Source organism: Phaenicophaeus curvirostris, chromosome 1, assembly GCF_032191515.1.
Source record: "Phaenicophaeus curvirostris isolate KB17595 chromosome 1, BPBGC_Pcur_1.0, whole genome shotgun sequence".
Taxonomy (NCBI): Eukaryota; Metazoa; Chordata; class Aves; order Cuculiformes; family Cuculidae; genus Phaenicophaeus; species Phaenicophaeus curvirostris.
Window position 1 is genome coordinate 94,270,345 of NC_091392.1, and position 25,250 is coordinate 94,295,594.

Genomic DNA, 25,250 nt, shown 5'->3' on the forward strand with positions numbered 1-25,250 from the left:
ACACACAAAACACACGCTACAGAAAAAGAAAACCTGTTTTTACAGCAGGTCTGAAATAGTGTACAAATCTATATAGAACCACATGCTGAGTGGAAAATGTTCTCCAGATAACATAGAATAAAAGGCAGCTACTTTCAGATAAGAACTAGAGTGCCTGATATTGAGATGTGAGGCTGCTTGGAACTCAGACAGCTCAAGAGCCTCTGCACTTGTAAAACTGACAACCTGACATAACACACAGATAATTAAAAATCGACTCTATTTGTTGTGCTGGTGCCAGCTACTCTCTGCACTAAATGAGGGAGCCTGTGGGGAAAGAAAAGAAAAAAAAAAAAAAAGTCCAACAGCATTAGATACAGCATGCAGCAAGAGTATTAGAAGCGCACAGGGAACCTCATTACGGAACTATTTTCAACACTGATAATATCAAGACACCTAGAAGCAAAACCCCAGAACACAGCTATTTCTCTGCATGAGTTAAGTGCAAAAATCTGCAGGGTTTTCTCCAGTGAAAAGGGCTACATGTTTTGAACAAAATTTTAAATGAGACAACAATTTATTTGCTAGTTCCATTAGCCACTATTCATTACCAGTCGGAAAAACACTACCAGGAAAGAATGCAGATATGCTGTGAAAGTAGCTTGATGTGTCCATATATTTATTTGCTATGCAACCCAGAGTTCAGCAACACTTGGCTTAGTACAGCCTATTGAAGCAGCACATTTTTCCAAGGGGAAAAAGAACCCCAATCAACATTCATAACACCATGCTTATTATGTAGATTCTATCATGTAAACTCCAAAGATACATTTTCCACTTTCTGGGGACACAAATCTTATTACTGCATAACTTTATTCTGGAGGGCGGCTTGACTTTTTTGGCATGCCCCTCCCCCCAATTTGAAAACAAAGTCAAACCAGCATTTAACAGTTTAATTAGTAACACACCTGACATTCCCTACTTGAATTTCTTTACACGAGCAGTTTCTGGCAGGAAGGGAGTAAACCACATTTACTTACCCTTTCCCCACAACCAGAAGATTTAAACAGAAATGAACCCACATCTGCAAATTTACTTTGACACTCAAAATTCTTAACTCATTAGAGTGAAGTAAAACTTTATGGTTAATGAGGTTCTTTCCCAATAGAGTTTGCAAAACTAAGAAAACCCATCATCTCGGCAATTCTGATAACTTTTTTGTGAACTGCTTAAGCAATAACTACATTTATGCAAAAAAAGCAACAAAACTGCATGTATTTTGCAAAAAGCTGGCAGTGATGTCTATAATTGATCTTGCTTAAGAGAATACATAAAACATGGAAAACAGAGCAATTACTTGTTTTTTATTCCCTTGGTCTTCACAGAGACCAGAACAATGTCTACAAGTTTTACCTGTGCTTAAGTTATTAAAAAATATATTTCAGGAACAGGTTAAAATTGACACAATTCATCTGTTGTTGTATAATTACAATGGAACGTACAAGGCTGTACGCACATGAATTGAACAGATTAATTAAGACATAGATATTACATAACTGGAAAAACAAAGAACCTTGCTATTTTAAAATCTAGCTATTACCAATGAGATACAAATAAAGGCAGTAATGCTACAGAGAAAGATATACTAGATCACCCCAAACTCTGGTTATTGTATGAAAATACAGATACTAATTAAATAATTCTGCCAACTGCTAAAAGACACACAACTCGCATCACATGTAAACTAAGAACAGTGTTCTGCCACTCAAAAATGTGCATTGACTTCTAGTACTAGTCTTTCACATGAAAGTACAGTTTTAAAAAAACCCCAAATCACCAGAGTAGAACAACAGTAAAACAATATATTAAATCCTGTTGGCGTACAGGAGAAAATGAGAATGCTGACAATAGCCTGCACACACCAGCTAGGACTGTCAAAAAAGTGCAGATCTTTTTTAAAGAATGAAAGGAAGTGTTGCAAGATTAGGGAAGTATTATCTAGTATTTAAGAAATATTTGTACATTTATGTATTTCATTTCAGCATGCTTTCCCTAATTGATGCTATTTGCTGAAAAGTCATTCAGATGTGGTGTCCTATATGCTCAAATTAGTTTCTCCCTATAATTAAATCTCCACATATTTACTGCATGAAGCACTGGCATCAATACACTGATAAAACCAGCTTTCAATGTAATATGTTCTAATTGATAAAATCCATTTTATTTTCACATTTGTACCTCAGACATAAGGAAACAACACTACACAAGTAATAATGGTATTCAGACAAAATTAACAAGGTTAAACGATAAAAATGTTTAACCTATGAAGCACACTACTTGCCAGAGAAAAAAAACGAAGAATATACAGACAAAAAAGTTGACGGCAACTCCTGTTTTGCTTTATGTTTCCCCATCTATATTTAGGAAGATTAGTCACGAACAAGAGTTGCATTCAGTTCCCAATACAGATGATAAAAGTTATGCTAAGGCCATCAGAACAGCTCTTTGCTATACAGTAGCTTAGCTTTTATAGACCAAAGCTTCCACACTTACTACTTTTTCTTCTCAATTGTTAAACTACTTGAATATTTTTTTATGCCAGATAGTATGCCAGCTTCAAGTTTAAAAATCTTCACGTATATTCATACACACATAGGAAATACTAAAACCTTAACAGAGCCCTATAAAGTGAGGTTCACTGTGTCTGCACTTAACTTGCCACCACTTAAACTGTGAATCATTGCAATCATATTGGAGTGTTTGTTCAGTTCTTCCTTCTGTAGTTTTATAAGTGCTTCTTTTTCTTCCAAGCGTCCTTCCAACTGAGATTTTTGTACTTCCAGGGAAGATGCCTGCAGAAACAAACAAAATGTTACGATATCTTTCATTGCCAACTGAAAACAATACAGAAGACAGTGGAAGCTCAGCGAACTGGTGGTGATTTTAAGCAAGTAATTAAAAAGCACAGTTTTAAAATTACAAGCTTGTTTCAGAAACATCTTTCTCAGCTATACACTCGGTGCACATGAATGATTACAGCTACTGCCACACTTAAAAACGTTAGGTTCCACAGGAAAGCACAAACAATTATGTTGTCATTGTCCTATCTAAGCAGAAATGTTCATAGTTAAGCCATTCACATTTTGTTTCAAGCTCCACACTGGTAAATATTTGTTGAGAACAAGGGAAATATTTGCTATATATTGGATAATAGTGCCTGGAGAGATTAGACTTTGCTTCCAGGGAATGGAAATAGAACAAATACTTCACCAGACTGCACACTTTACCATTGCTGATTAGCTTGCATGCAAAATGAATCTCTGTCTTCTGACTCTACAGGCAAGGACATACAGGCTGCACTGAAGCTTTTGGGACTTTGTTTTGGTTTTTAAACATCACACAGTTAACTTCGTATAGCCAAAGTGGCTTCCATTTTGAAAAAAGACACTATGCTTCTTAGAAATAAAAATACATATTTTATTATAATCTCAGAGATCAAAATCTGGTGCGTTTTGGTGTGTACATATGTAGTACATGTACCTTAATTCAGGATGCAAGAAAGAGGAAAAGAGTAAGCCAATCCACATTTTACAGTGGTCAAAACTCCTGAAGAGGAGTATGCTGAATTCTCTTATTTAATATTGCACTACAGTTGATTTATTTTTTTCCTAAAAGTCACACACTTATACACCACACCTCCTACAGCCTCATTAGAGCCCGATCTCTCTTCTCTTAAATTCAAGTGCTGCTACTCAGAACTGAAAAGCTGAGAGAATTTACTTGTTTCCTACAGAGTTCTAGTTTTTTAGACATTTTAACACTGAAATATTGATTTACCAACTCTGCCATTTATACTGATATCTAAAATTACAGTCTCTAGAATGCAGTTGCAATTAATTCCTTACCTTGATACTCAGTTCTTTCCTTGTTTGTTCTGTTTTACTTAATTCCTTCCTAAGAATATCAACTGTTTGTTCCATATCTGTTTTTTCTTTCTGCTGAGCTTTCAGTTTTTCTTCCAGAACTTTTATTTTCTGTTGCAAAGCTTAAGAAAATGAACACATTAAAAGATGGACTGCCAAACTTAGAAGAGATACTGCATTGCCTGGGAAACAAGTATTTTTTAGGACTCAACATGGCTACTAATAATTGAATTACTGAGCAGTGCCACCTACTGGTACGTTTTAGTGGTTGCTTCCAATCATTTGCAGAAGAGCTAAGTTAAACTCTTTGTAATTTGCAGTTCCTACAGGAAATAGTCCAAATGGACACGCTGTAAAAACGATCCAGAAGGCACATACGATGCTGTGCAGAGATTCAGTGAAGTCCATACAGTCTTGGAAACCATGTTTATATATCCTTTCAAAAAAATAAAAGTCTATTTGTTTCATTCAACTGATAAATTACATATCCCTGGTTAACCAAGATTTACAAGTTACTTAGTAAAACATAGCTGCTTATCTAAAGCACATAACATTTAGTTAATCCAGTCAGTTCTCTAGTTTCAGTGACCTTTAGGAAAGTGACTTACTTGCTATTTTGCCATCTCTCTCCTGTAGCTGTTGCTGCAAATCTTTTCTGTGATTTTCGGTTTCTACCAACTGTGCTGCCATCCTACAATCGTGGAGAAAAAAATTTTAATGATCAAAGTGAGACATGCCATAGTTTCTTTGTCCCAAGAAGCTAGAACGATTTCTGTATCATTTCCAATTGCTGTCAGGAGCTTCAAATCGACAAACCTATGAATCTGCAGGATGTGAGTACAGTCAGATTTTATTTCCTTCCCACCCCCATGAAACAGTCATTTCCCTTCTTTGATCATGCACATATGGTAGAAGCTACTGCAAAGGTTCATACCTGGAACTTAAACACCAGAAACTGTTCCTTTTGATTACAGCCACAAAGCATGTGAAATACCATGACAGAACCAAAATTGTTATTCAACTCAAGTAAAAACTCACTATCATTAGTGATGGAGGATGCTGGGGTTTTAGCTCTTAGTACGCTCCTGAATTGACAATGCCATTAGTAAAACCTGTTTTGGGCATTATCCATGCAAGTGTGTCTATGCATAAAGATTTTCAAATATCATTCTGAATATCTTTCAGATTGTCACACAACACTCAGAGAAAAAAAATATTTTGTTATCAACTTGGCCCATATATAGGTCTGCTGTAGCCCTCACCAGTTAGGATGATATTTAGTTTCCACCATCATCTCATATATAGGTACTGTCATTGATTGGCATTGTAGCTGTAGCCTGAACATTTCATACTCCATAAAGCTAATCATCTTCCATTACAAGCTAGCCTAATTTCTAAGGTATATTCTATCTGCCACTTGCTTTGTGCAGATGGCATCTACTGTCGCTTTTACTTGTTTATCCACTTACTATCATAGAATCATAGAATAACCAGGTTGGAAGCTGCAGCCTCTAGCAAGATACGGAGGAAGCGTATTCCCATTGTCTCCATTTTATTTGTGGGAGTTCAAGTATCTGTAACTGCTGCTTCCCCCTGACCTGCCTTTAAAAAGGGGGAGCTTTTTTTTTTTATCAGAATATCTTCCCAATTACACTGAACTGCATATTGCACCAGTGAAATTAAGTCTTCAAATTTATTCAGCAGTTAACTAATGTATCTGTATGAAAATTTTTCCATTTCAATCAGAACTCAAGGCAGTGATTTGGACTGCTCTGATTACTGACAAGGCAAGAGCCTGGAAGGATAAAGTGAACTTTGCAAGTAAAACCAAGAATAGCATTTTATTTCTAAACTGAATGCCTGCCTATGAGCATAATTTAAAGACATCTGCAAAAATAAGTCTTCAATAAAGTTTCTCAAATAGGAACTTTATTCCTTTAGTTACATTGGTGAAAGGTTCATCAGACCTCATTTTAAGTCACCAAAAAGGAAAAAAAAAAATTAGTCCTCAAGAAGACATCAGTAATGTTAGTTTTATGGTTGAGGAATGAAGTTCTGTACCACAGACAGAATACCAGTTATCACTATTTCTAATATAATTTTAAAATGTATTAGTTGAGTAGGGTTGGGTTTTTTTCTAATCTGATAACACTACAAAGAAATCTTGCAGGCTAAAAGGGAATGTGGGAAAGCCTTTGAGTGATAACAGCATTTAAAAATTCAACAACAACCAAAAAGAACCCTCCTCTGCCCTCCAAATGCACCCAAGAATTGGGTTGTCTTCATTACTCTTTAGTTCCTATGGTCACTGAAGTTGGTGGGTATACTTCCCCGCCCCCAACAAATACAGAATCAAACAAACCACCAACGTCATTACTACGAATTTTTAGCCGAAATACACATTTAAAGCAACTCTGAAGCATCTTTTGCTTCCTGTAACTACACTTCTCGGATGTTCCTTAAACACAATCGAAAAACTGAAAAAAGCACAATTGAAATTTGAGACTAAAGTGCTGTTTAGTTTCACTGTTTAATTTGGTTTAAAAAGACTGAACTGAATTTACCTGTCATTCTGTTGCTTGAGAGATTCATTTAGCTTCTTCATTGTTTCCATCTCCTTATTTAGTGAATTGCATGTAATCTGTAGATCTTGATATTGTCTGTCAGTTGTTTCATACCTACAATTAATTAGGGAATTAAGGTTGAAGAGTACAAGTGCTTTAGAAGAGCTTTTATTTTAATATTTTGTCAAATAAAAATACTTGCATGTGCAATCCCACTCAAGCTAAAAGCGAGGTGTTTTGCATGAGTAGGGGGGATTGGCTGAGGATTTTTTTTTGTGGTAGTTTGTTGTTTGTTTGGGTGTTTTGTTCTAAATGAACATACTTTGAAGAAAAAAACTGCAAACCAAGCTTCAGTGGTTCCCTTATATAACCTTTATTAACAACAAACAGGAAGCAACCTCCCTCTAGTAGAAAACTCTTGGAAACTGACAAAAAGTAGATGCCTTTAGAAATATGACATATACAAACTGTTACAAATTAGCTACTCGCAGTCATCTTTTAAGGGACCCTTTGAGTCAGTCCATGACCTCCAGTTGTCAAAATACTGAATATACTGAAGACAACGCAATGTGCAATTAGTACAATTTCATGCTCTAAGTAAATGTTTTCCTACTTTCCTACCAAAAAGAAAATTCTCTCCCCTGATGCCATTTATCTCATTGTTTGTAAAGAACAGTACGTTTAAAGTATGCAGATTGTTTAGAAAGCAAAGTTTTGCTTTAAAAACACACTGTAGGGATCAGAAAGTTATTTTATTCCTACTTTGGATAGTTTACAACTATTATATACTAGATGGAGGCTGTTTTATTTCACATGAAATAGTCAAATACATTTTCACAGATTATATGACTACATACAATTCGAGCCAAAAATGGAGGCAGTTCCACAGTAACCATACTAGATACTTATTCAAGAAACCCCATAATGGACAAAAAAAGTTTTATATCGTTTTTCCACACTCAATCACTTCCTTATTGGAGGCAGTATGCCTTCAAAATTGTCTAATATAAAGCCTGCTCCCATTATTAAGCAAGAAACTTGTACTCAAGTTTATCAGCTTCTTCGCCTTGCTGACACCTAGTGATGAGACCAACCCATGAGAATTAAAAAGTCAAAGCTCTTTTTAGCCTTTATTCTTCCCAAGCATTCCCTATTTTCATAAGTAGTTTGTCTTTACATGCTTTCTGTTTCTCATATTCTTTTACCGCTTAAGATCCTAAAGAAATATTGCTTATAAGTCACATGAGGCACACACCGTGACTCCTTCGTCCCTACTTTTACCTAATTTCAGTCAAAGCTGCTACAGAAGGGATCAAAGATGCAAGCTCCCACCACATGCATACATACTGACTGCTTCTCTAGATTATTTATAGCACATCATCAAAGCAGCATATCAGATCAAAGAAAAAAGCTGAGACCATGGTATAATATTAACAGAAACTAAGGATGATTAGTTCTGTTTCTTAGATAACAAGCTCCCTTTTACACTGAGTCCATACCACTTCATGAACTGGACCTTTATCACCTAAAACTTTAGTTCTTACTCTATTTAACATTTCAACTTCTTGAATGACATAAGTTAACCTCATCAAGAAGTATATAGAGGAAGGGCAGGGGGGAAGAGAATAATTTTTCCCTTAAAAACATCAAGAAGCATGTAATGTTACCCTTCTAATGTGCTTAACCCAGTAAAGGGTTTCATTACTATTTGAACACAAAGTACTTGCTTAGAAAACTTATGTGCCTTACCTCTGAAGAAGATCAGCAGAGGATTTTTTCAGTATTTCATGTTCTTCAGCAACTGTTTGCAATTTCCTGTTGTGTTGGAAGAGCTGCTCAATATCAGTCTGTGCTCTTTCAGATTCTACCTGCTGAGCTTTCAGCAAATCATTAAGTTCTTCATTTTTTCGTTCCGCATCCTTCAACACTGCAGCAAGAGTTCGTGCCTTTTGAAAGACCCCCCCACCAAAAAAAAGATAAAACCAAACACCCTACAATTACAAGGAATTCTGTTTCGCAAGTCATTTTGTAACAGGCATATTTGAGATCATAGATCTAACACTGAAATGCCATCAGCTACATTAAGAAATGGATTTTTATCACTTAATATTTCCTACAAATCAATGCATTCACTCTAAATTCCTTTAGCTCTCCTTTATAAATAGTATGTGGGGGAGAGAAGAAAAAAAGTAAATGGTACATCTTAGTTATGGATTTAGTAATCTGCAGCCCAATCTTTACTATATCCTTTGAAGAATAGAAATTATACAGTTTTCAATGCACACCTCAAATACATACCCCACAGAAGCAAGCTTTATTTGAAAGTCTGTCTTTGTCAAATGATTAAAAGGAACAGGAAACAGTTCTTCAAATACAAGCAAATTCTATATAGAATTGCAGTACGTTATTCGTTTTCAAGACTACTACCATTAAATTAACACGATCGGTTAACAAATGATAATCACTACAGTAGGTTAGTTTTGTTGACTTCCTATAAAGGAAAGGGCATTAAAGAAAACTGCAAAGGAAAACACGATTATGATAAAAAAAATCAAGACTGCTGCAACTTGCAATCATAGCTTACAGCTAAGCATTACGAAGTTTCCATACATGCAACCCTAGTTAAAGCTACCCGTCCAATTACGCCTCAGCCTCATCCCAGATTCCCGGAAGGAAGGTCCTGCTACTTGCCTCAGACTCAGCCTGGGCTCTCTGACGTCGGTACTGAGCCATCAGCCTATCAGCCTGAGCCAGAGCTACTGCCTTTGCTTCTAAAAGGTCTTGCAGCCTAGTTTCTTTAGACTGTACAAAGGAAGAACATTTGTCATTAACATTTTCTGAATGTCACAGGACAGCAATGTGCCCATACACATTAGGTTGTACTCACTGCTAATGCCGACAGTTTCTGCTCGTAGACATCCATTATGTCAGATATCCTCACATCAGTGATTGGCTCCTTCATCTGTGGAAATTCTTCCAATTACTGCTACTTATTTGCATTTAGGCACACTTTACCTGTCTAAGTAAAGAGCTCAATAGTTCTGTGAGTTCTGGACCTGTCCACTACCTTTTTAAGTTCTTCTTCTTATGTGAAAGACTGTCTGCTCAAAGGCACCTGCCTGACTCTTGCAGAAAGTTTGTAAATAATTGAACTATTCAGGCTGAAGAGGATTCCTCTGGATAAGACTATCAGTCCAACCCTATGAAAAGATAACATCACCACTCCAGAGCAGTTCCCCTTAGTCTAATCTTTGCTTAAGAATTAGCAATCACCTAACAGGACACGCAAGACAATTTGCCCTAACGTTAGGTTAATTTGCCCTGTTACAGCACAAAATGGACATAGTTAAAAATTCTTGTTCATACTCCAGAGCCTTCTCAACAAACAGATAACCAGGAAAGGCCCAGGGAAGTTATTCTGAAAGGATACTATACAGAATAAAGCTTACTGTGTTAATTCATTAACTTACCAGATCCGTTTATTTACCAGATATGGCACAAGTCCTAAATGTTTATTTGCAGAGGACACCGAGTGGTGCAGCTGACTTGCCTGAGGGATGGGCTGCCATCCAGAGGACCCTTGACAAGCTTGAGAAAAGTGGGCCTATGCGAATCTCATGAGTTTCAAAAAGGTCAAGTGCAATGTCCTGCACCTGGATGCTGGAGGATGAAGGGATTGAGAGCAGCCCTGCAGAGAGGGACTTGGGGGTTCTGAGGGATGAAAAGCTGGGTGAAAGCTGGCAGTGTGCACTCACAGCCCAGGCAGCCAACTGTGACCTGGGCTGCATCAAAAGATGCATGGTCAGCAGGTTGAGGGAAGTGATTCTCTCCCTTCACTCTGCTCTTGTGAGACCCCACCTGGAGTACTGTGTCCAGCTCTGGAGTCCTCAGTACAATGTCCATCTCTGTTCTTTTAGATATTATTACTATAAGAAAAGCTTTGGTAAGTTCCTTTCACTCTCTCTGCACGGTAATAACCATTAGAAGTGTTTTCTCACTTATGATTTTACACAACATACAGAACACACACAGAGATGAAGTACTGGATATTTCAAGTGAAAGTGTGCATTGACTTTTAAAGGAAAGCTCTACCAATTAGCAAGTCTAAGAAAAGAGTCACTGAACAATTCATCAGCAACATTCTCCCCTCAAAAACTGAGGCAGCTTTATAATCTGTCACATCACTGGAAGCCACAGCATTAGTGCTGTTTGGCACCTATGGCTGCTTTGACTTATCCTAACATATGCACAGCAGCACACCTAGACTCTCACATGCAGTCCTGAAAAGCATGATCTATGGGAGCATCCAGTGGCAGAGTACAAAGTAAGCCCATGAAGACTCACTTGACCTTTTCCACTATTATTGCAGCAGCTGACAGGAACTGGTAGCTTGAGTTTCGTTCTTATCAGTTACAACAAAGAGAGGGGGGCTGCAAAGCCAAGGCTGGAGGCAATGCCACTGGTACAGATATCAAGCTGTTATCAGGCACTTTCTGTTCATTTTACCGATTTGCATACCATGCTTTTAAGCCAAAAGAAAACAGCAGCAGCAATCCATCACTCAGTCTAAAGCAGCTGCAAAGCAACTAACTTGCTTTGAACAGAAAGGAGAAGGAGGAAATACATTTAGTATCAGACAGCATGCTCCAAAAACTTCCTTCTGAAGTAATAACGGTGCCTTTCCAAGAAGGCCACAAAAATTGAACTGCAAACACTAGAGTGTCAGCCTCAGGCAAGAAAACTGTTCGTATGCCTGTTTAGGCATACAAGAGATGCATCATACTCTTATAAAGCAGCATATCCTCTCTATTTTATCACAGACTATTTCTTAGGAAGCAGAGGGAAGAGGCTACTTCTATGCATCCCAGCAAATCAAGGCAGTTGTGACTATATCTGACACCTGCCTCCACATCTGACAGCTAGAAGAGCGTGGGCAACCCCATTAGAGAAAGGGATCTGAGCAAGTAGCCCAGCTACTGAGATATCTTAAAGTGTCGCTGAATACTGCTAAGGAGCTCAGTAAAAGGAGCACATTCTAAATAGGTATTCTAAACTGAACTGATACATGTGCTATAGCCTCACACTTGCATAGTAACTTCCACCCTGCACCTCCCAGTAAAAAGTGTCACATATTATATTTGACAATGGTATATAAATTCCACTAACCTGTAGTCCAGAATGAAGTTTTTGTATTAGCTCTTGAATATTTGAAGTTGAAGATTCACCACTTGAAGGATGTAATGAAGAACACCTCACCGAAGTAACATTGGTCATGGGTGACTGCATTTGAATTCTTTTTGATGCGTGCTTCGTTTCTTGTTGTCTGTAAGCATTATTTGCTGCAATGCTTTCACCAAGCCTGCATAAACATTAAGGCCATTAATGAAACAAACACCTTTGCAAGGATTGAAGACAAGAATAATGTCATAACCTGTTTAATTTCTCTTGCATTGATAACAGACTACTTGGAACAGCCATATTTCTATTATCACACAACATTAAGACATAGCATCAGACACATCCCCAAACTATCCAGATACAGAAAGCATGAAACAAAAGAAAGCCTGTCATGCCTAGCCTTTAGCAACAACAGAAACAGGTTGTTTCACATGTCATTATTCAGCTTAATTATTAGGCCACTGTTTATTAGTAGGAAGACTGAGATGGTATTCAGTAAGGATTTTTTATTAGGTATAAATATAAGACAATTGAATCACAAAAAGGCAGAACGCTAGCAATAAACCTATGTTTTTCCTTGTCTGTGATGCTATTTTACAATAATGTATTGAATAGAGCACATTTAATTTTCTAAGATTTAACCAAAATTTAACAATGCCGATAAAAGCACAGTTAAAATTCGTACAGGGAAGAGAACACAAAAACTCAGACCTAAGTAATTACAGTACCTGTATTCCAGCACCAGTATGTAACTTGTGATTATTTTCAAGGCAGCTACTAATGACATATTACAAATCAGAGAATGAGAAGTCAAAAGAGCTGATTTTTGAGGCAAAAAAACCCCCCATCTTTTCTTCTCAACAAATCTCTCAGTTACTACATTACCCCAACCACTTCAAGTACTGTCTCAATTGCTTCTGAAGTGAGCAGAGCCTATTTTTAAGTTGCATTTATGGATACACTGTTTGTCAGTGTACAACTGCAGGCATATTGGATTGTACAGATCCTTCATTCTTCCAGCCAGAGCATTTGTTGCCAGCTGTTATAAAAATGTTTCCTATATCCACAAAATCATGCAATTGTAGAATAGTTGAGGTTGAAAGTGACCTCTATGGATAGTCTAGTTCAACTATCCTGCTCTAAGCAGGATGCCCATGAGTACATCCAGTAGTTTTGACTATCTCAAAGGATGAAAACTCCACAACTTCTCTGAGTAGCCTTTTCTAGCATTTGATTCCCCTTACAGTAAAAGTTTTTTTTCCCTTATTTAAAGAAAATAAAAAATTGTTTTTCTCCTTATATTTCAAGCTTGTGCTTACCTCTTGTTCTGTCATTGGAAACCACTCAGAAGACCCTGGCTCCATTCCCCTGTTTATAACACCTTAAATAAAAACTGAACTGCCACTTTCCTGCGTCTTATCCTATTTTGTTCTTTCTTGGAAGTTATCGCAAAAGGGTAAGCAAAGTGGTAGAAGCTCAAGAGTGACATGTGTGACAAACAGTAGAGAGAAATCTGACAGAATATTAGACATACTCCAAGTAGAAAGTTTCAAGAACAGACTTTAGACAAATGAACCCTAAGGGTCAGAAGTCAGTCGCTACTGTGCTCTTCTCTAGGGCCTGATATTGAATACCATCAGCACTTGATCTACTTCCTCTGGCTTCCAAGATTACAACTGTCTCTTAACTGCAGATGAAGAAACAAGACAGTTTTTCTACTGTTTCTGTCTCTGATGAACTGAAAGTAACACGTCAAGAACCAGGAATATCACTAAGCTCATAAAAATGTCAAATCCTACCAGACTACCACAAAAATAAACTTACACTATGGCAGGAAAATCTGGTAAATGTGCAGCCTCAAACAGTATTCCAAGTCCTGCTTGAACTTGCTCTCTGCAGTCTGATGTTAAAGCAAACGTCATAGGAGTAATCAAGCGTTGATCCTAAAAAAAGAAACTACTTTGGTCAAAACAAGATGTAACAGTCTGCAACAAAAAAGGCACACAGATATCACAATATCAAGACTACCTCCTTAAAGATTGTTCTTCTAAATTTCTGAACCTCAAATCAGTGGAAGAGAAGCAATTTCATAAACAGTTCACACTTCAGAGTATTTAGAAACGTGTTTTCTCATTAAAGCCAATGCAAAAAGGAAAGAGACTACTTGATTCCTTCAAGTTTTCCAGTGCTTGACTTCTACCAAAAAGAGTCACAAGCTTAAGTTTTACAAGGACTTCCTGAGGACTGAGAAACTCTCATCGCTACCCATTACATCACACAATTCCTACTGTTGAAACCCTCCAAACCAGCACCAAGTATTTGACTATGTGGATTACTTTTCCATCTACAAAGTAAACTGTTAAGGTATCACCTGACCGATAGTTACTAGAAATTGTTTTGACTATGCAGAGTCACAAATCAGATGCACATATTTCATAGTAACCAACCCAAGAAATAATTATATGGTCGTGATAACTTTTTCTAGTTTGCTACCTTTAATAAAACCGCAGTCCTAATACAGTCTTAAAAGGATAATTCTTAGCAGGCAACTGAAGTATGCATTACTGAAATAAATGACTGGAGTAAAAGGAAACTGTTCTTGTTTTAGAAGAATTAACAATGAAACAACTTTTTAGAACTGTGTCCAGTGGATTATATTTTCCTGGAAGTTCTATCACTTCAGATATAAGCATGGAAAACATCCAGAACTAAAACTACTATAATGCAATCACTTTCCTTCACAGATATACTTCATAAGACATTTTAAAATCATACCTGTAAAATTTTATAGAAGCTGACCTCCATACCAGGCACATCCTGCTTCAGTCTGCTCATAAGATCAAGTGTTTTCAAAATAATATCAGCAGCAAGTTTGCTTTCAAACATACAAGTAGAAAAGCAAAGTGAGAGAAAAAAATATAAGCAGAGTAAGATTTGTCAAATCAGCCCTGATACATAAATTTGTTCAGTTTAAAAAAGTGAATAAATACCTTCACAAATTAATTTTATATGTCGAGCAAGGCAACAATGCTAACACCAAGAGAGATCACTGAGTTCCTTGGTCATGATGCTAAGCTACTTCAGCATGCCAAGGATGGCAACACTGAAGACCAAAAAGCAACTTCAAGTTGAAAGCGAGGAGGATTTAATCGTAGGTCCAATTATATGCCACTGTGTTTTTGGCCGTATAACTCTTAGTTATATCTACAGCCGAGTTAATGACACCGAGCTGAAGGAATATATATTCAATTCTGAATGCAATAATTCCCTGCCCCTCCCATTGAAGCACTTGATGATTCTGAACTCTGGTTGTGTAAAATCAAAACGAAAAACTAGGTGCCAGGAGCATTTCTAGTAAGCTTCACTTGGATAAGTTTGAATTACTGCATGAGGTTTAAGGTCATTATTCCACACAAGTGGATCTCCAGCTTATGCCGAAAACAATATCTTAATGTTTATGCTAGGTTTTACTTATTGAACTGACCAGCAACATTACTTCCTGTTGCCACAAAAATACAAAGTTTGGTTTAAAATAGTATTGATTTACATGCATTTAAATGATACTTTCAATTACAATATATTTTCCATTGGAACAACATCACAACAATTAGATTTTAGATAAATTTCTGTGCTCACCACATTTTAGAGTCCACCACTTTTGTCCCGAAACCAGTATCAATCCCACTATAGATAAACTGGTGTTCTATTAGAGATGTACAATGGCTGGCAGTCAGTACCTTCGAAGCATGCATTTTCAGTTTGTCATCTCTACAGAGCAGTAGACCGAGTTAAGAATAAACTTAATACACCTATGCTTAGGTACTGGTATCCAAAGGCGACATTTTCCAATTATAAAGGACATAAAAGTCAGTGAATCAAAGCACAAGAGCTTCCAAAAATGTTTTTAAAACCCAACTACATAAACTACTAAGTCAAGTAAGCACCAGTTTTCAATTAAAACACACACTTACTTGCAAACAGACAGTTAAAGGAAACTACAATAAAATGAGTGGCATAAAGAAAGATGATGAACAAAAGGCAGTGAACAATCAGTCCCCAATACAAGAACTAGTTCCCTAGGAACACATTAGCGAAGAGACTTGTTCACAGAACTGAGCTTATATGCAGGACTATGTCCTGCAGTCACATCCTCCTTACTTGGAGGAGTAATAACTTGACTGCCAATAGGCACATAAAAAGGATATTTGTCAGGACATTAATAGCCTTGGCCATTCTTTCACACTTTTTCTTCACTAATAGCTCATCCACAATCTGTTCTGGCATCTGAAGATGATCAAGAAGAACAGGCAGCAAAAGATCCACAAAGTGTTCAGCTGAGGCGCTGTTCCCAGTATTAATAACATCCTGTAATAAATATGTTTTATATTATGTCAATATTCAAAACTACAAAATAAGGAAGACAAGCCTACTCTAACCCTTCCTCCAAAAACCTGTCTTCCAGCTTTCCCCAGCCTCTGCCATTTCAGGTTTAAGAATGCAGATCAGTATCATACTGGAGAAGGAAGTTTAACAAGAGAGCACAGAAGCAGAATAAACTTCCTCACTTCTACAAGTCCTAGAAAGCAATTCGTTGGAAGCTTTGCCTGTACCTCATGACTTCATGAACTACTGTATCTTCCACTTAAGTGTCAATGCAGGCATATGTCTAAAATACAGTATGTCTTTGAAATAAAGTTGGTTTCCTTCTAGAAAAGGAAGAATGTTATTTCAGGTACATTTGTACATGCTATTTTTCAAGTAAAATGCTAGTAGTTGTTTAAAAATCAATTAAAAATATAGCTGCTAAGATGATGTTTAAACTCAGTTAAACTCGATACCTCAAAAATCTCTTTGAATAGTTGCAAAGCTAGAACTGAACAGTCTTCAGAGCCTTCCAGGGGTTGGTTTGACAAGTGCACCAATGCAACAGAAGGTTCAAAATTCTTTGAGCAAGTCACAAATCTGGTATTTCCAGAGATTGGCAAGCCAGACGGTTCCAGTATTGCCTGCCGCAGGGTATGACGCAGTTGTATCACAGAACAGAAGGCAAGCAGCAGTTCTAAGATCTGTGTGAAGTGAATGAGAGTTCAAATGCTTTTCAGTCAAGTACTTATACCAGAATTGCAAGTCTCATTATACAAGTCTTAAGAGATACTGTAGTTCTGTTCAACTCCTTTTAGCACTTCAAAGTCTTTTGAAGAATAGTTTTCCTTCCTTAAAGCCAAGGCAGCAGCAGAAATACAGTTCATTAGACTGGTGAAAGCTTGGTGACAGTACTCAGTGTATTGCTATCCCTTCTTTTTTAAAAAGCATGACTGCTGGTTGGCGATCTAACAAGCAGTAGAAATGTCTATACACTCAGAATGAAGAAAGCTATGGAAAGGAAAATATTCTGCAACATGAATGGATGCACATGTGCATAGCCAAAAAGCTCCTTGTCAAAGGTGCTAAGGGGCATGGTTTAGTGTTTGATAGGAATGGTTGGACTCGATGATCCGGTGGGTCTCTTCCAACCTGCTTATTCTATGATTCTATGAAAGTCTTTCTAAATAAAACCAATAAATAACAACAAAATCACATACACAAAAATATTAGCATTTATCATTTGTTACAATGTGAAATGCACTCATAACCAAAGTTTAGGATTAATTTCACAGATGTATTTAGCCCAAATATTTTCACATCATTTCCTATTTTAGCCTTTAGAAACCAATAGGCAAAGTTTCATTTACATAAGGTATTAGTGAGACAAAGCTAAATGCAAGTTAACTGCTTCGCTGAATGTGGCATTGCTTTGTTCAGCTACTATGAAAGAATTTATCCCTAACCCTTTTGGCTCCCTAATCATCAGTTCAAAGCCTGAGCAGCATTAATTCAAGTTTTATACAATGAAGTGGGGTACACACTGCATTTCTGGTAGACCCCCAAACTTCTTTATTACCTAAAGCACAAAAGGTGATAATGTTAGCTTTTTTCCTTTATGTCTGTTACCTGAAAGCAAACATACATAACCTGGGAAAAAAACCCCAACCATTACAAATTCAACCTGACAGGCTTTGAACAACTCAAAAATATAAACTTGGTGATTACCACAGGTCACTTAAGACTCTTAAGTCAGTGTATTTCATTATCAACCCTTGTAGACAAGCAACCTACTTATGACTACAGAAGTGGAACTAGATTAGGAGCTGTACCCTCTTAGCCTTAAACTGAAAAAGTATAAATACCTTAGACGATGAATCGGGATCCTGTCCATGAAGAAGATCTAATACTTGACCAAGGCATGAGGTAAAGTGCTGATATCTACAGCACACACAGAGGAGAAAAAAAAAAAAATTAGAATTTCAGAGACATTTATACAGAGTGTTGAATACAAGTGCCCTATTCTCCTCCTTAATCCCAAACATTTCAAGTGCAGTGATAGTTTTGATAATGTAATTTTTCCGTAACATAGATTAAGCTTTAAAAATATTCTAAAAATGAAGGTAAACTCCTTAAAATAAGCGAAGATTTTTGAGTTACTATTACTGCTTGACTTAGATTGAAACTCAGCAACTAAATTCTGCTAGCTGTATTTGCAGAACAAACTAGTCAAGCTCTCCACAGACCTACTCTGTGATGCCCTCCAGCAAAATTACTACGACTGCAAACACACTATTCCCCTTCTTGGTAATATAGGCCAGTAAAAGGCAAAATAGCTGTCCATCAAGTTGTCTGACTACTGGTACTGTCCAGGTAAAGTATTACTGAATACAACTCATAAATATTCCTTAAATGATAATGAAAATACAGATTTTGATTCACCCTTCCATGTGACACTAGTTACACAATAGTCCCTCTGTTTCAGGTACAGCAGTTATAATCAACTAAAAATATTCTAGAAGCATCTAAGGATTTTTTTCTAAAGTTTAGTTCAGAATACAAATAGCATTGGAACTGCACAAGAGCTTAGAAAAAATGTCTTGTACTTTTAGGAAGTAAAGCCATACCTGGTAAGATAATCTGCAATTTTGGGGTTCTTCAGCAGATCCATGAGTAGATCAACAGAGTATTTTCTTGTTAGAGTGCCATCTCCATTTACAACAATATTGAATATTAATTGAAAAGTCTGATGGATATTGCGAGCATGAAAGAGCTGAAAGGAAGAAGAAAGTTAAGTATGTCTATAAGTTTTACCTACAACTTAAGAATAGAACAGACTTCAAAGTATCACTTACTTTTTCTCCTACTTCTTCATTTAAAGTAAGGCTTGATAATACTGAAAGTGCAAACACAACCATAGTCAAACTACTATGGGCCAGGAAACTTATCAAGGTACGATAGAAACTCTTCACGTTATTCTAAAGCATAAAGGAGAAACATAGGCATTACAAATTTTCTTCTGTTCTATAAAAATACCAAACTTTCAAATTGTACATATTTACAAATAAGCAATAACTGTTCCCTAGGAAATCTATTCTAGTGTTCTACAGCACAATGCTAGTGTTGATGTTAATGACTAAGTTCTCTGTTGAACCTGTATAAGGAAAAATAAAAAAACCCATCACCCACACAACAAGGAATAAATTCCACCATTATTTCAAAGAAAGAGAGATGATTTTTCTCCAATTCAGGAGAAACAACTACCAACTTCAGAGAATAAACAGGTCAGGGTTACTACTGCTGCACAAAAGTGCATGTGAAAGACAAAAATAATTCCCCAGAGTCAAATAACTCTCTTTCACCCTCAAGCCAGAGAATCATGCCACAAACCCTCCAAAACTCTTACCAAAGATTTTATCTGAGTTTGAATAGATAAGTTGTGACGACAGAGGTTTGCCAAGAGTCCTAAACATGGTATTGTTAACTCATCTTCAGCGGATTGACTTCAGCGGAGTCCAGAAATGTAAACAAAGATGTTTTTATTAAAGCATCCAAAATTTAATTACAAGAAATTGGGGGGGGGGGTGGGGGGAGAAAGGTGGTTGGGAGGCTAATTATTTTGGGGTTTTTGTTCAGTTAGTTTTTTTAATTAGACACCATTCTGCCAAGTAAAGCAAAATTCAGATTGTAATCCCCATCACGTGGGCAGCTTTTAACCAAGCACATCTGTAAAAATTGTGACAGAGAGATTGGTGCTATCAAAGGTCCCTTATTGCAGGTGTTTTTAATAGTTATTAGGCCCCTTGCAGGAACACTAGCACAAAATTCATATTCATCTAACATAAGCCTGCTCCTAATAATAGGCAAGAATTTTCTCCTGACTTTTCTCTTTGTTAGTTCCCTGTTCCTGGGGGTGGCCCAAGAGATCAATGAATATTCAGACACCCAAAGTCCCACAATCACTGCTTTTGACAACCTGTAACAACGTGATTTTCAAAGTAAAACCTCTGGTACCTCCAGAGCAAAAATGCCATAGTTCACTCTGGAGACTAGGATAGTGCAATATGCCAGTGGCCTTAGAAAGTTCAGACGCTTAGCTAGATGTTTCCCATAAAAAAAGACAACTGAGCACACACTTACACATGATGCATTAGGAACGAAATCAATTCATCAATATTGGCACCAGCACAAAAGACTGGAACATTGTAGGTTAGCCTCTGCAGCAACTGAATACTCTGAGGAAATAAAAAGATATTCACATACGTCTTTCCTAATGTTCTCACTGAAGAACATTACAAGCTACAAAAGCTGAAAAACTGAAAGGACAAATAACAAAACATCACAACTCAATCAATTTTGAGACTCTTAATGGATGAGATGCTGAGGGGCATGGTTTAGTGGTTGATAGGAATGGTTGAACTTTATGATCTTGTGGGTCTTTTCCAATCTAGTGATTCTGAGAATGGTTCAAAGTTGCACCATGGGAGGTTTAGACTGGACCGTAGGAAGTGTTTCTTTACCAAGAGGGCAGTCAAACATTGGAAGAGGCTTCCTGGAGAGGTGGTTGATGCTCCAAGCCAGTGTTTAAAAGGCATTCAGACAATGCCCTTAACAACACATCTTAACTTGGTCGTTGTAGGTCACTTCCAAATGAAATAGTCTAGTCTAGTCTAATTGCATCCGTTTGGTAACAACAAAAATTACCCCACTGACTGGCAAGTCAGCTGGATCCCTAAGTTTTTTAGGACTCCTAGTGCTTTGAGGAATATGCGAACCAAACTGTTACTGAATGTTTGACTCGTTTTCCACAGATCAAGGGCAACAGAACTGCTAGCAAACTCATTTTCTACGTGACCACAGGTAGCCAGTGTGTACTTGCTAAAACCTCAGAGTCATGTGTGAAAAAAACCTGTATTTTTTTTAAAAGAAACAAAGAAAGAAAATTCTGGTTAACAGACTGCAGCACTTGGCCCGTAACAGTAAGCTTCCATTAGCATAGTCCCCTTGCATTCACTAGCAGATAGGAATGACCAAAGGGAAGGAGGCAAACAAGCCCTGCAAACCTTCCATAAGAAGTAGCAGCCACAGCTTTCCTTTCTTTCCTTCACAATTACTTGTCATTTTAGACAAAACGATCTCCAGGCTTTTGTTATGAACATTAATTGAAATAATAAAATATTTCATCTAGAAAATAGCCTTCCAAGCTCTCAAGCAATGATTTCTTAAAATAATTTCAAAACCAGGTTTTTCTGTTTGGTTGTGCTTTTTTAATTAAGATTAAAGAGAGAATGTAAAGATCTCTATGCAGTGTTAAAATCCATACTAACCTCATACAGCAAAAATAAACAGCTTAAATAAACTTTTCCTCAATACATTATTTCTTATAGAGCTTTGAAAGAGTTATGGCATGCATACTGTATAATGTATATTCTACAATAGATGCCAAAATGTGATCAAACATTAGTTCCTTTTACCTGTAGTAAGACTGGGTCGCTAAGGTTGGAAGAACTTCGATGAACCACTCCTGCCAGCACGCTGGTTAGATTGCAGGTATCCTGAAGAGCTTCTCTAGTCTCATTATCTAAAGCTATAATTTAAGAATTAGTAACAAAATCCTCTATGTAATAGCAAAAGCAACTGCTGTATTAGCTATGAATCTATGCAGAAGCCGAAGTCTTTGATTTGTTTCTCATGTCTTTTTTCCAAATAACAGCAAATAAATCACAGCTTTAATCACTTGCATCTTTACCTTACTTTTGAACTTACTGTTAATGGAAACATTAACCCTTTCCTTAAGACGCTTTCACATTGAAAGAACAGCCTACCTCCCACCTACAAAGTTTTAGTTCTGTTTCAGATCTTGAATCCTACACTTAAAAGGATTTACAGCTTAAAATCAATGATCTCAGTTTCTTGCTTCACACTATGGCTGGGCAAGTGGACTAAAACCAAAAACTTGGTAGGCTTACCTAGTAATAATTAAATACATAATTCCAATTCCACTTATGGGGACCTGGAAAAGTTGTAGCAAGCAAGGATGACAGGTAAGGCAACAGATCAGTCAAGGAGGCCTAAATTTAACGTTTTCCAGATCCAATAAGTTGGGAAGAATAGTTAAGAACCCCAGCAGCAAACACAGTCTTATGGTAATGATTAAAAACACCCAACAAACCTAAAAGGAGGTTCAAAATGCTGCAAAACTCCAGGAGCCGGAGAAGATAAACAAGGGGTCATCATAAAGGACTTGGGTCTCAAATAACCATCTATTCATGCATGATGAAAATCTAAGCAACAAAGGGATGATTTTACCCTGTACGTGTAACTTACATATGTAGGTAAACCCTATATAATTAAGTCCTGCTTCTGTGAAATGGAAAAAAATAAATCCATCCTAAGAAACAAATAAGGAGGCAGCAGCACATGTTTCCTAACTGGGAAATTTGAAGCAAACAGGTCCAGGCCATTCGAGAGCCCAAACTACCAGCCAGCAAGCACTCCAGTGGGAGAACTTAACTGAGGTGACAACAAGTGTTGATGTAAAGCATCTTCTTCCCATCTTTGCATTGCCTAGACAAGTTTTTTCATTAAAAATTGTAGTCTTTTTAAGGTCCAAAAATCAAAGACCCAAAAAGAGAATAATTTCTCACCCTTCTCAGTGAGGAAAAATTCTGACAAGCATGATCATTGTCATTTCACAGTGGTAACTTCATATCTGTTTCTTGTGGCAATTTAACATCTTATCTGGCCTTGTACGTACAACCAGTTAGCTCAGCTAAGCACTCCACTACAATGATAAACACTTCATCTTTCATACCTGAGGTTTTTTTCCAAGAAGTTCATCACCCATGCCACAGAATCACCACCTGTCTTGTATTCCCTCTCCCAGACCCAAGATAAAAAGCTCAGATGCAAACCTTACCTAGCTTTGATAGAAGAGTAACCACAGACAAGGTTAGAGAAGGGTTTATATTAGTGTCCTCAAGGAGTTCTACTAGGCAACTGAGACATTCAATTGGTAGAATCTGGTTTGAAGCAAATAGTCGTGTAAGATTCAGTCCAGAGATAACCTGAAGATGCAAGGAGAAAAACAACCTCAATTATTCAACTGAAACAAAGCATTTAACGCAGAAGTTTAGTGATTGATAGGAATGGTTGGACTTGATGATCCTGTTGGTCTTTTCCAACCTAGTGATTCTGTGAAGTCACAGCACAGAGCTATATTAAATAGATTTTGCCCTATTTGAGAAACCAATAACGTAAGTGCCATTTTAACAGGACATTTGTGTTCATGTCTGCTAAAAAAAAAGAGAAAGATTTGAAAAATATTGTGGTTTCCATTTCTGTGTACGTGTTCCCTTTACTTTTGGAAATTTTACATCATGACGATTTTTAACGCATTGGGGCTTCTTCTGCTTGCTGACAACATTCACAGTACAACTGTTGCCTTTAATCTCATAATTGTGGCCGAGCAACACTTCATATTTCTTCAGATATTGAGCAGAATTCATAGAAAGTTACACTTCCTACCTATGTTTTAGCATCAATAAAGATAGATGTTTATTTCGGAAGAATAACCAACAGGCTCGCTGCCTCAACCCCCCAAACGAGCCCTCGGGAGTTCACCTGCCGGCACTCTTGGCCCCAGCGGGCAGCGCCGAGAGGGGCGCGGAGGGAGCCCGGGGTCCCCGCGGCCCGGCCCCGCTCTCACCTCCAGGCTGCGCTGCAGCAGCTCCGCGTTGGGCGGCGTCCTGGCGGCGCGGTACTGCGTGGCCGCTAGGAGCAGCGACTTCATGCAGCCCGAAGCGTCCATATCGCCTCAGCTCCCCTTCCTCCCCGCGGCTCGGCCGCCCCGCGCTTCACCGCAAACTCGTATTTCCCGCCGCCGCCGCCATCTTGGCGCCCGCGCCCACTCAGGGGCAGCGCTAGGCGCCGCCGCCGGGCATGACGGGAGGCGACGCTGCCGCCATCTTGGTTCAGGGCGGAACGAAAAGGGGGGGGGCGGCCCTCGGCGGCGGTGCCGAAAATGGTAGGAAGTAAACCCCCCTCAGGCTCGTTTGGGGCTTTTAGCAAGCGAGAGCCCTTTAATGAGGGCTGGGCAGCGACCTCCATCCATCGGGTGCCGAGGCAGCGGCTGGGCAGGGTGTATTTCCCACTGACGCGCAGATGGATAAAGTTTCCCCCCCAAATTTATGCATCTTCTATTACTTCCCGAGGTCTAATTATAATGTTATTATGAACTTCCCGACAGTCAAATCTCTTGCTAATTTGGAGCTTTGGAGCCACCTCTGCCTGACGTTGCATTTGAGACAGGGAAAGGCTACAAACAAAGTGGATTGCAGGAGACACGCCTGTTCAGCACAGATTATACTGAATATGAGGTGTTATCAGTTCCAAAGAATGAACAGTGTCTGGGAAAACCCTGCTTGGAAGAAAATATGGTCTCAGAGGGACGTTTTCCCTCACTTTTGAAGGAAGGAATAAATCATTATGTTAAGGGAATGAATTAGCTTAAGTAATAATAATTATAACAATAATAATAATAATGTAAGAATAAGAATAAAATCTTAGCCAGCTTGCAGTTAGAAAGAATGCACTTGTAACGGGAGTTTCACTTGTTTACGAGTTAAAACAAGGACAGTCCCACACCATGGACAAAGAACAGACCTGAGCTCACCAAAAGGACACAATGAAGAAGGAGATGAGATAAAGAACATCAGAGGATTCTGAAGACACAAAAGAACTGTGATGTTCATACAAGAGTGGGTGGTAAGATACGATAATGAGTTCTACGTATGTTTAACCAATATTTCCTGGAATACGTAAAACCAGTGTTTCCCAGAATCTATGTGAATGTGTATGTTTAACCAGTATAAAAGTACTATAACCAGCCTCAGTGAACACACATTAGGTGAAATGATTCCCTGTGTGTCTGACGTCATATTATGTATGTTAAGACTGCAAACAGGGGTGATAACAGAAGAAGAGACATCTGTTTAGCACAGATCATACTTCACAGCAGACTGTCATATCCAAAGAATGAACAGTGTCTGGGAAAACACTGCTTGAAAGAAAACATTCTGTTTCACTTTAAAAAAAAACCCACCACAATTACTTAGATGAACCTTAACTCTACTTTAGCTTAAATAAAAAATATTCCACTTTTTGTAATACTAATTACTTCTTGTATCAGTGGGAGGAGGTGTTGCTGCTCCTCTGCTCCCTGAAGAAGTGGGGAAATGCTGGA

At 37.9% G+C, this 25,250-nt stretch overlaps 1 protein-coding gene across 1 annotated transcript; it reads right to left on the reverse strand.

Annotated features, from left to right (window-relative positions):
• Positions 1-843: 843 nt before the first annotated feature.
• On the reverse strand, positions 844-23,887 carry CIP2A (cellular inhibitor of PP2A). The gene is made up of 21 exons (XM_069868842.1): positions 23,715-23,887; positions 22,926-23,073; positions 21,481-21,593; positions 20,147-20,241; positions 19,413-19,509; positions 18,862-18,984; positions 18,634-18,779; positions 17,872-17,947; positions 16,483-16,710; positions 15,850-16,009; positions 15,281-15,422; positions 14,420-14,519; positions 13,469-13,587; positions 11,633-11,825; positions 9,354-9,428; positions 9,158-9,268; positions 8,216-8,412; positions 6,467-6,580; positions 4,511-4,593; positions 3,885-4,024; positions 844-2,831 (listed from the first exon to the last, which is right to left on the reverse strand). The coding sequence occupies exons 1-21, from the start codon at positions 23,814-23,816 to the stop codon at positions 2,661-2,663; spliced, it is 2,733 nt and encodes a 910-aa protein (XP_069724943.1). The 5' UTR covers positions 23,817-23,887; the 3' UTR covers positions 844-2,660.
• Between the last annotated feature and the right edge of the window lie 1,363 nt (positions 23,888-25,250).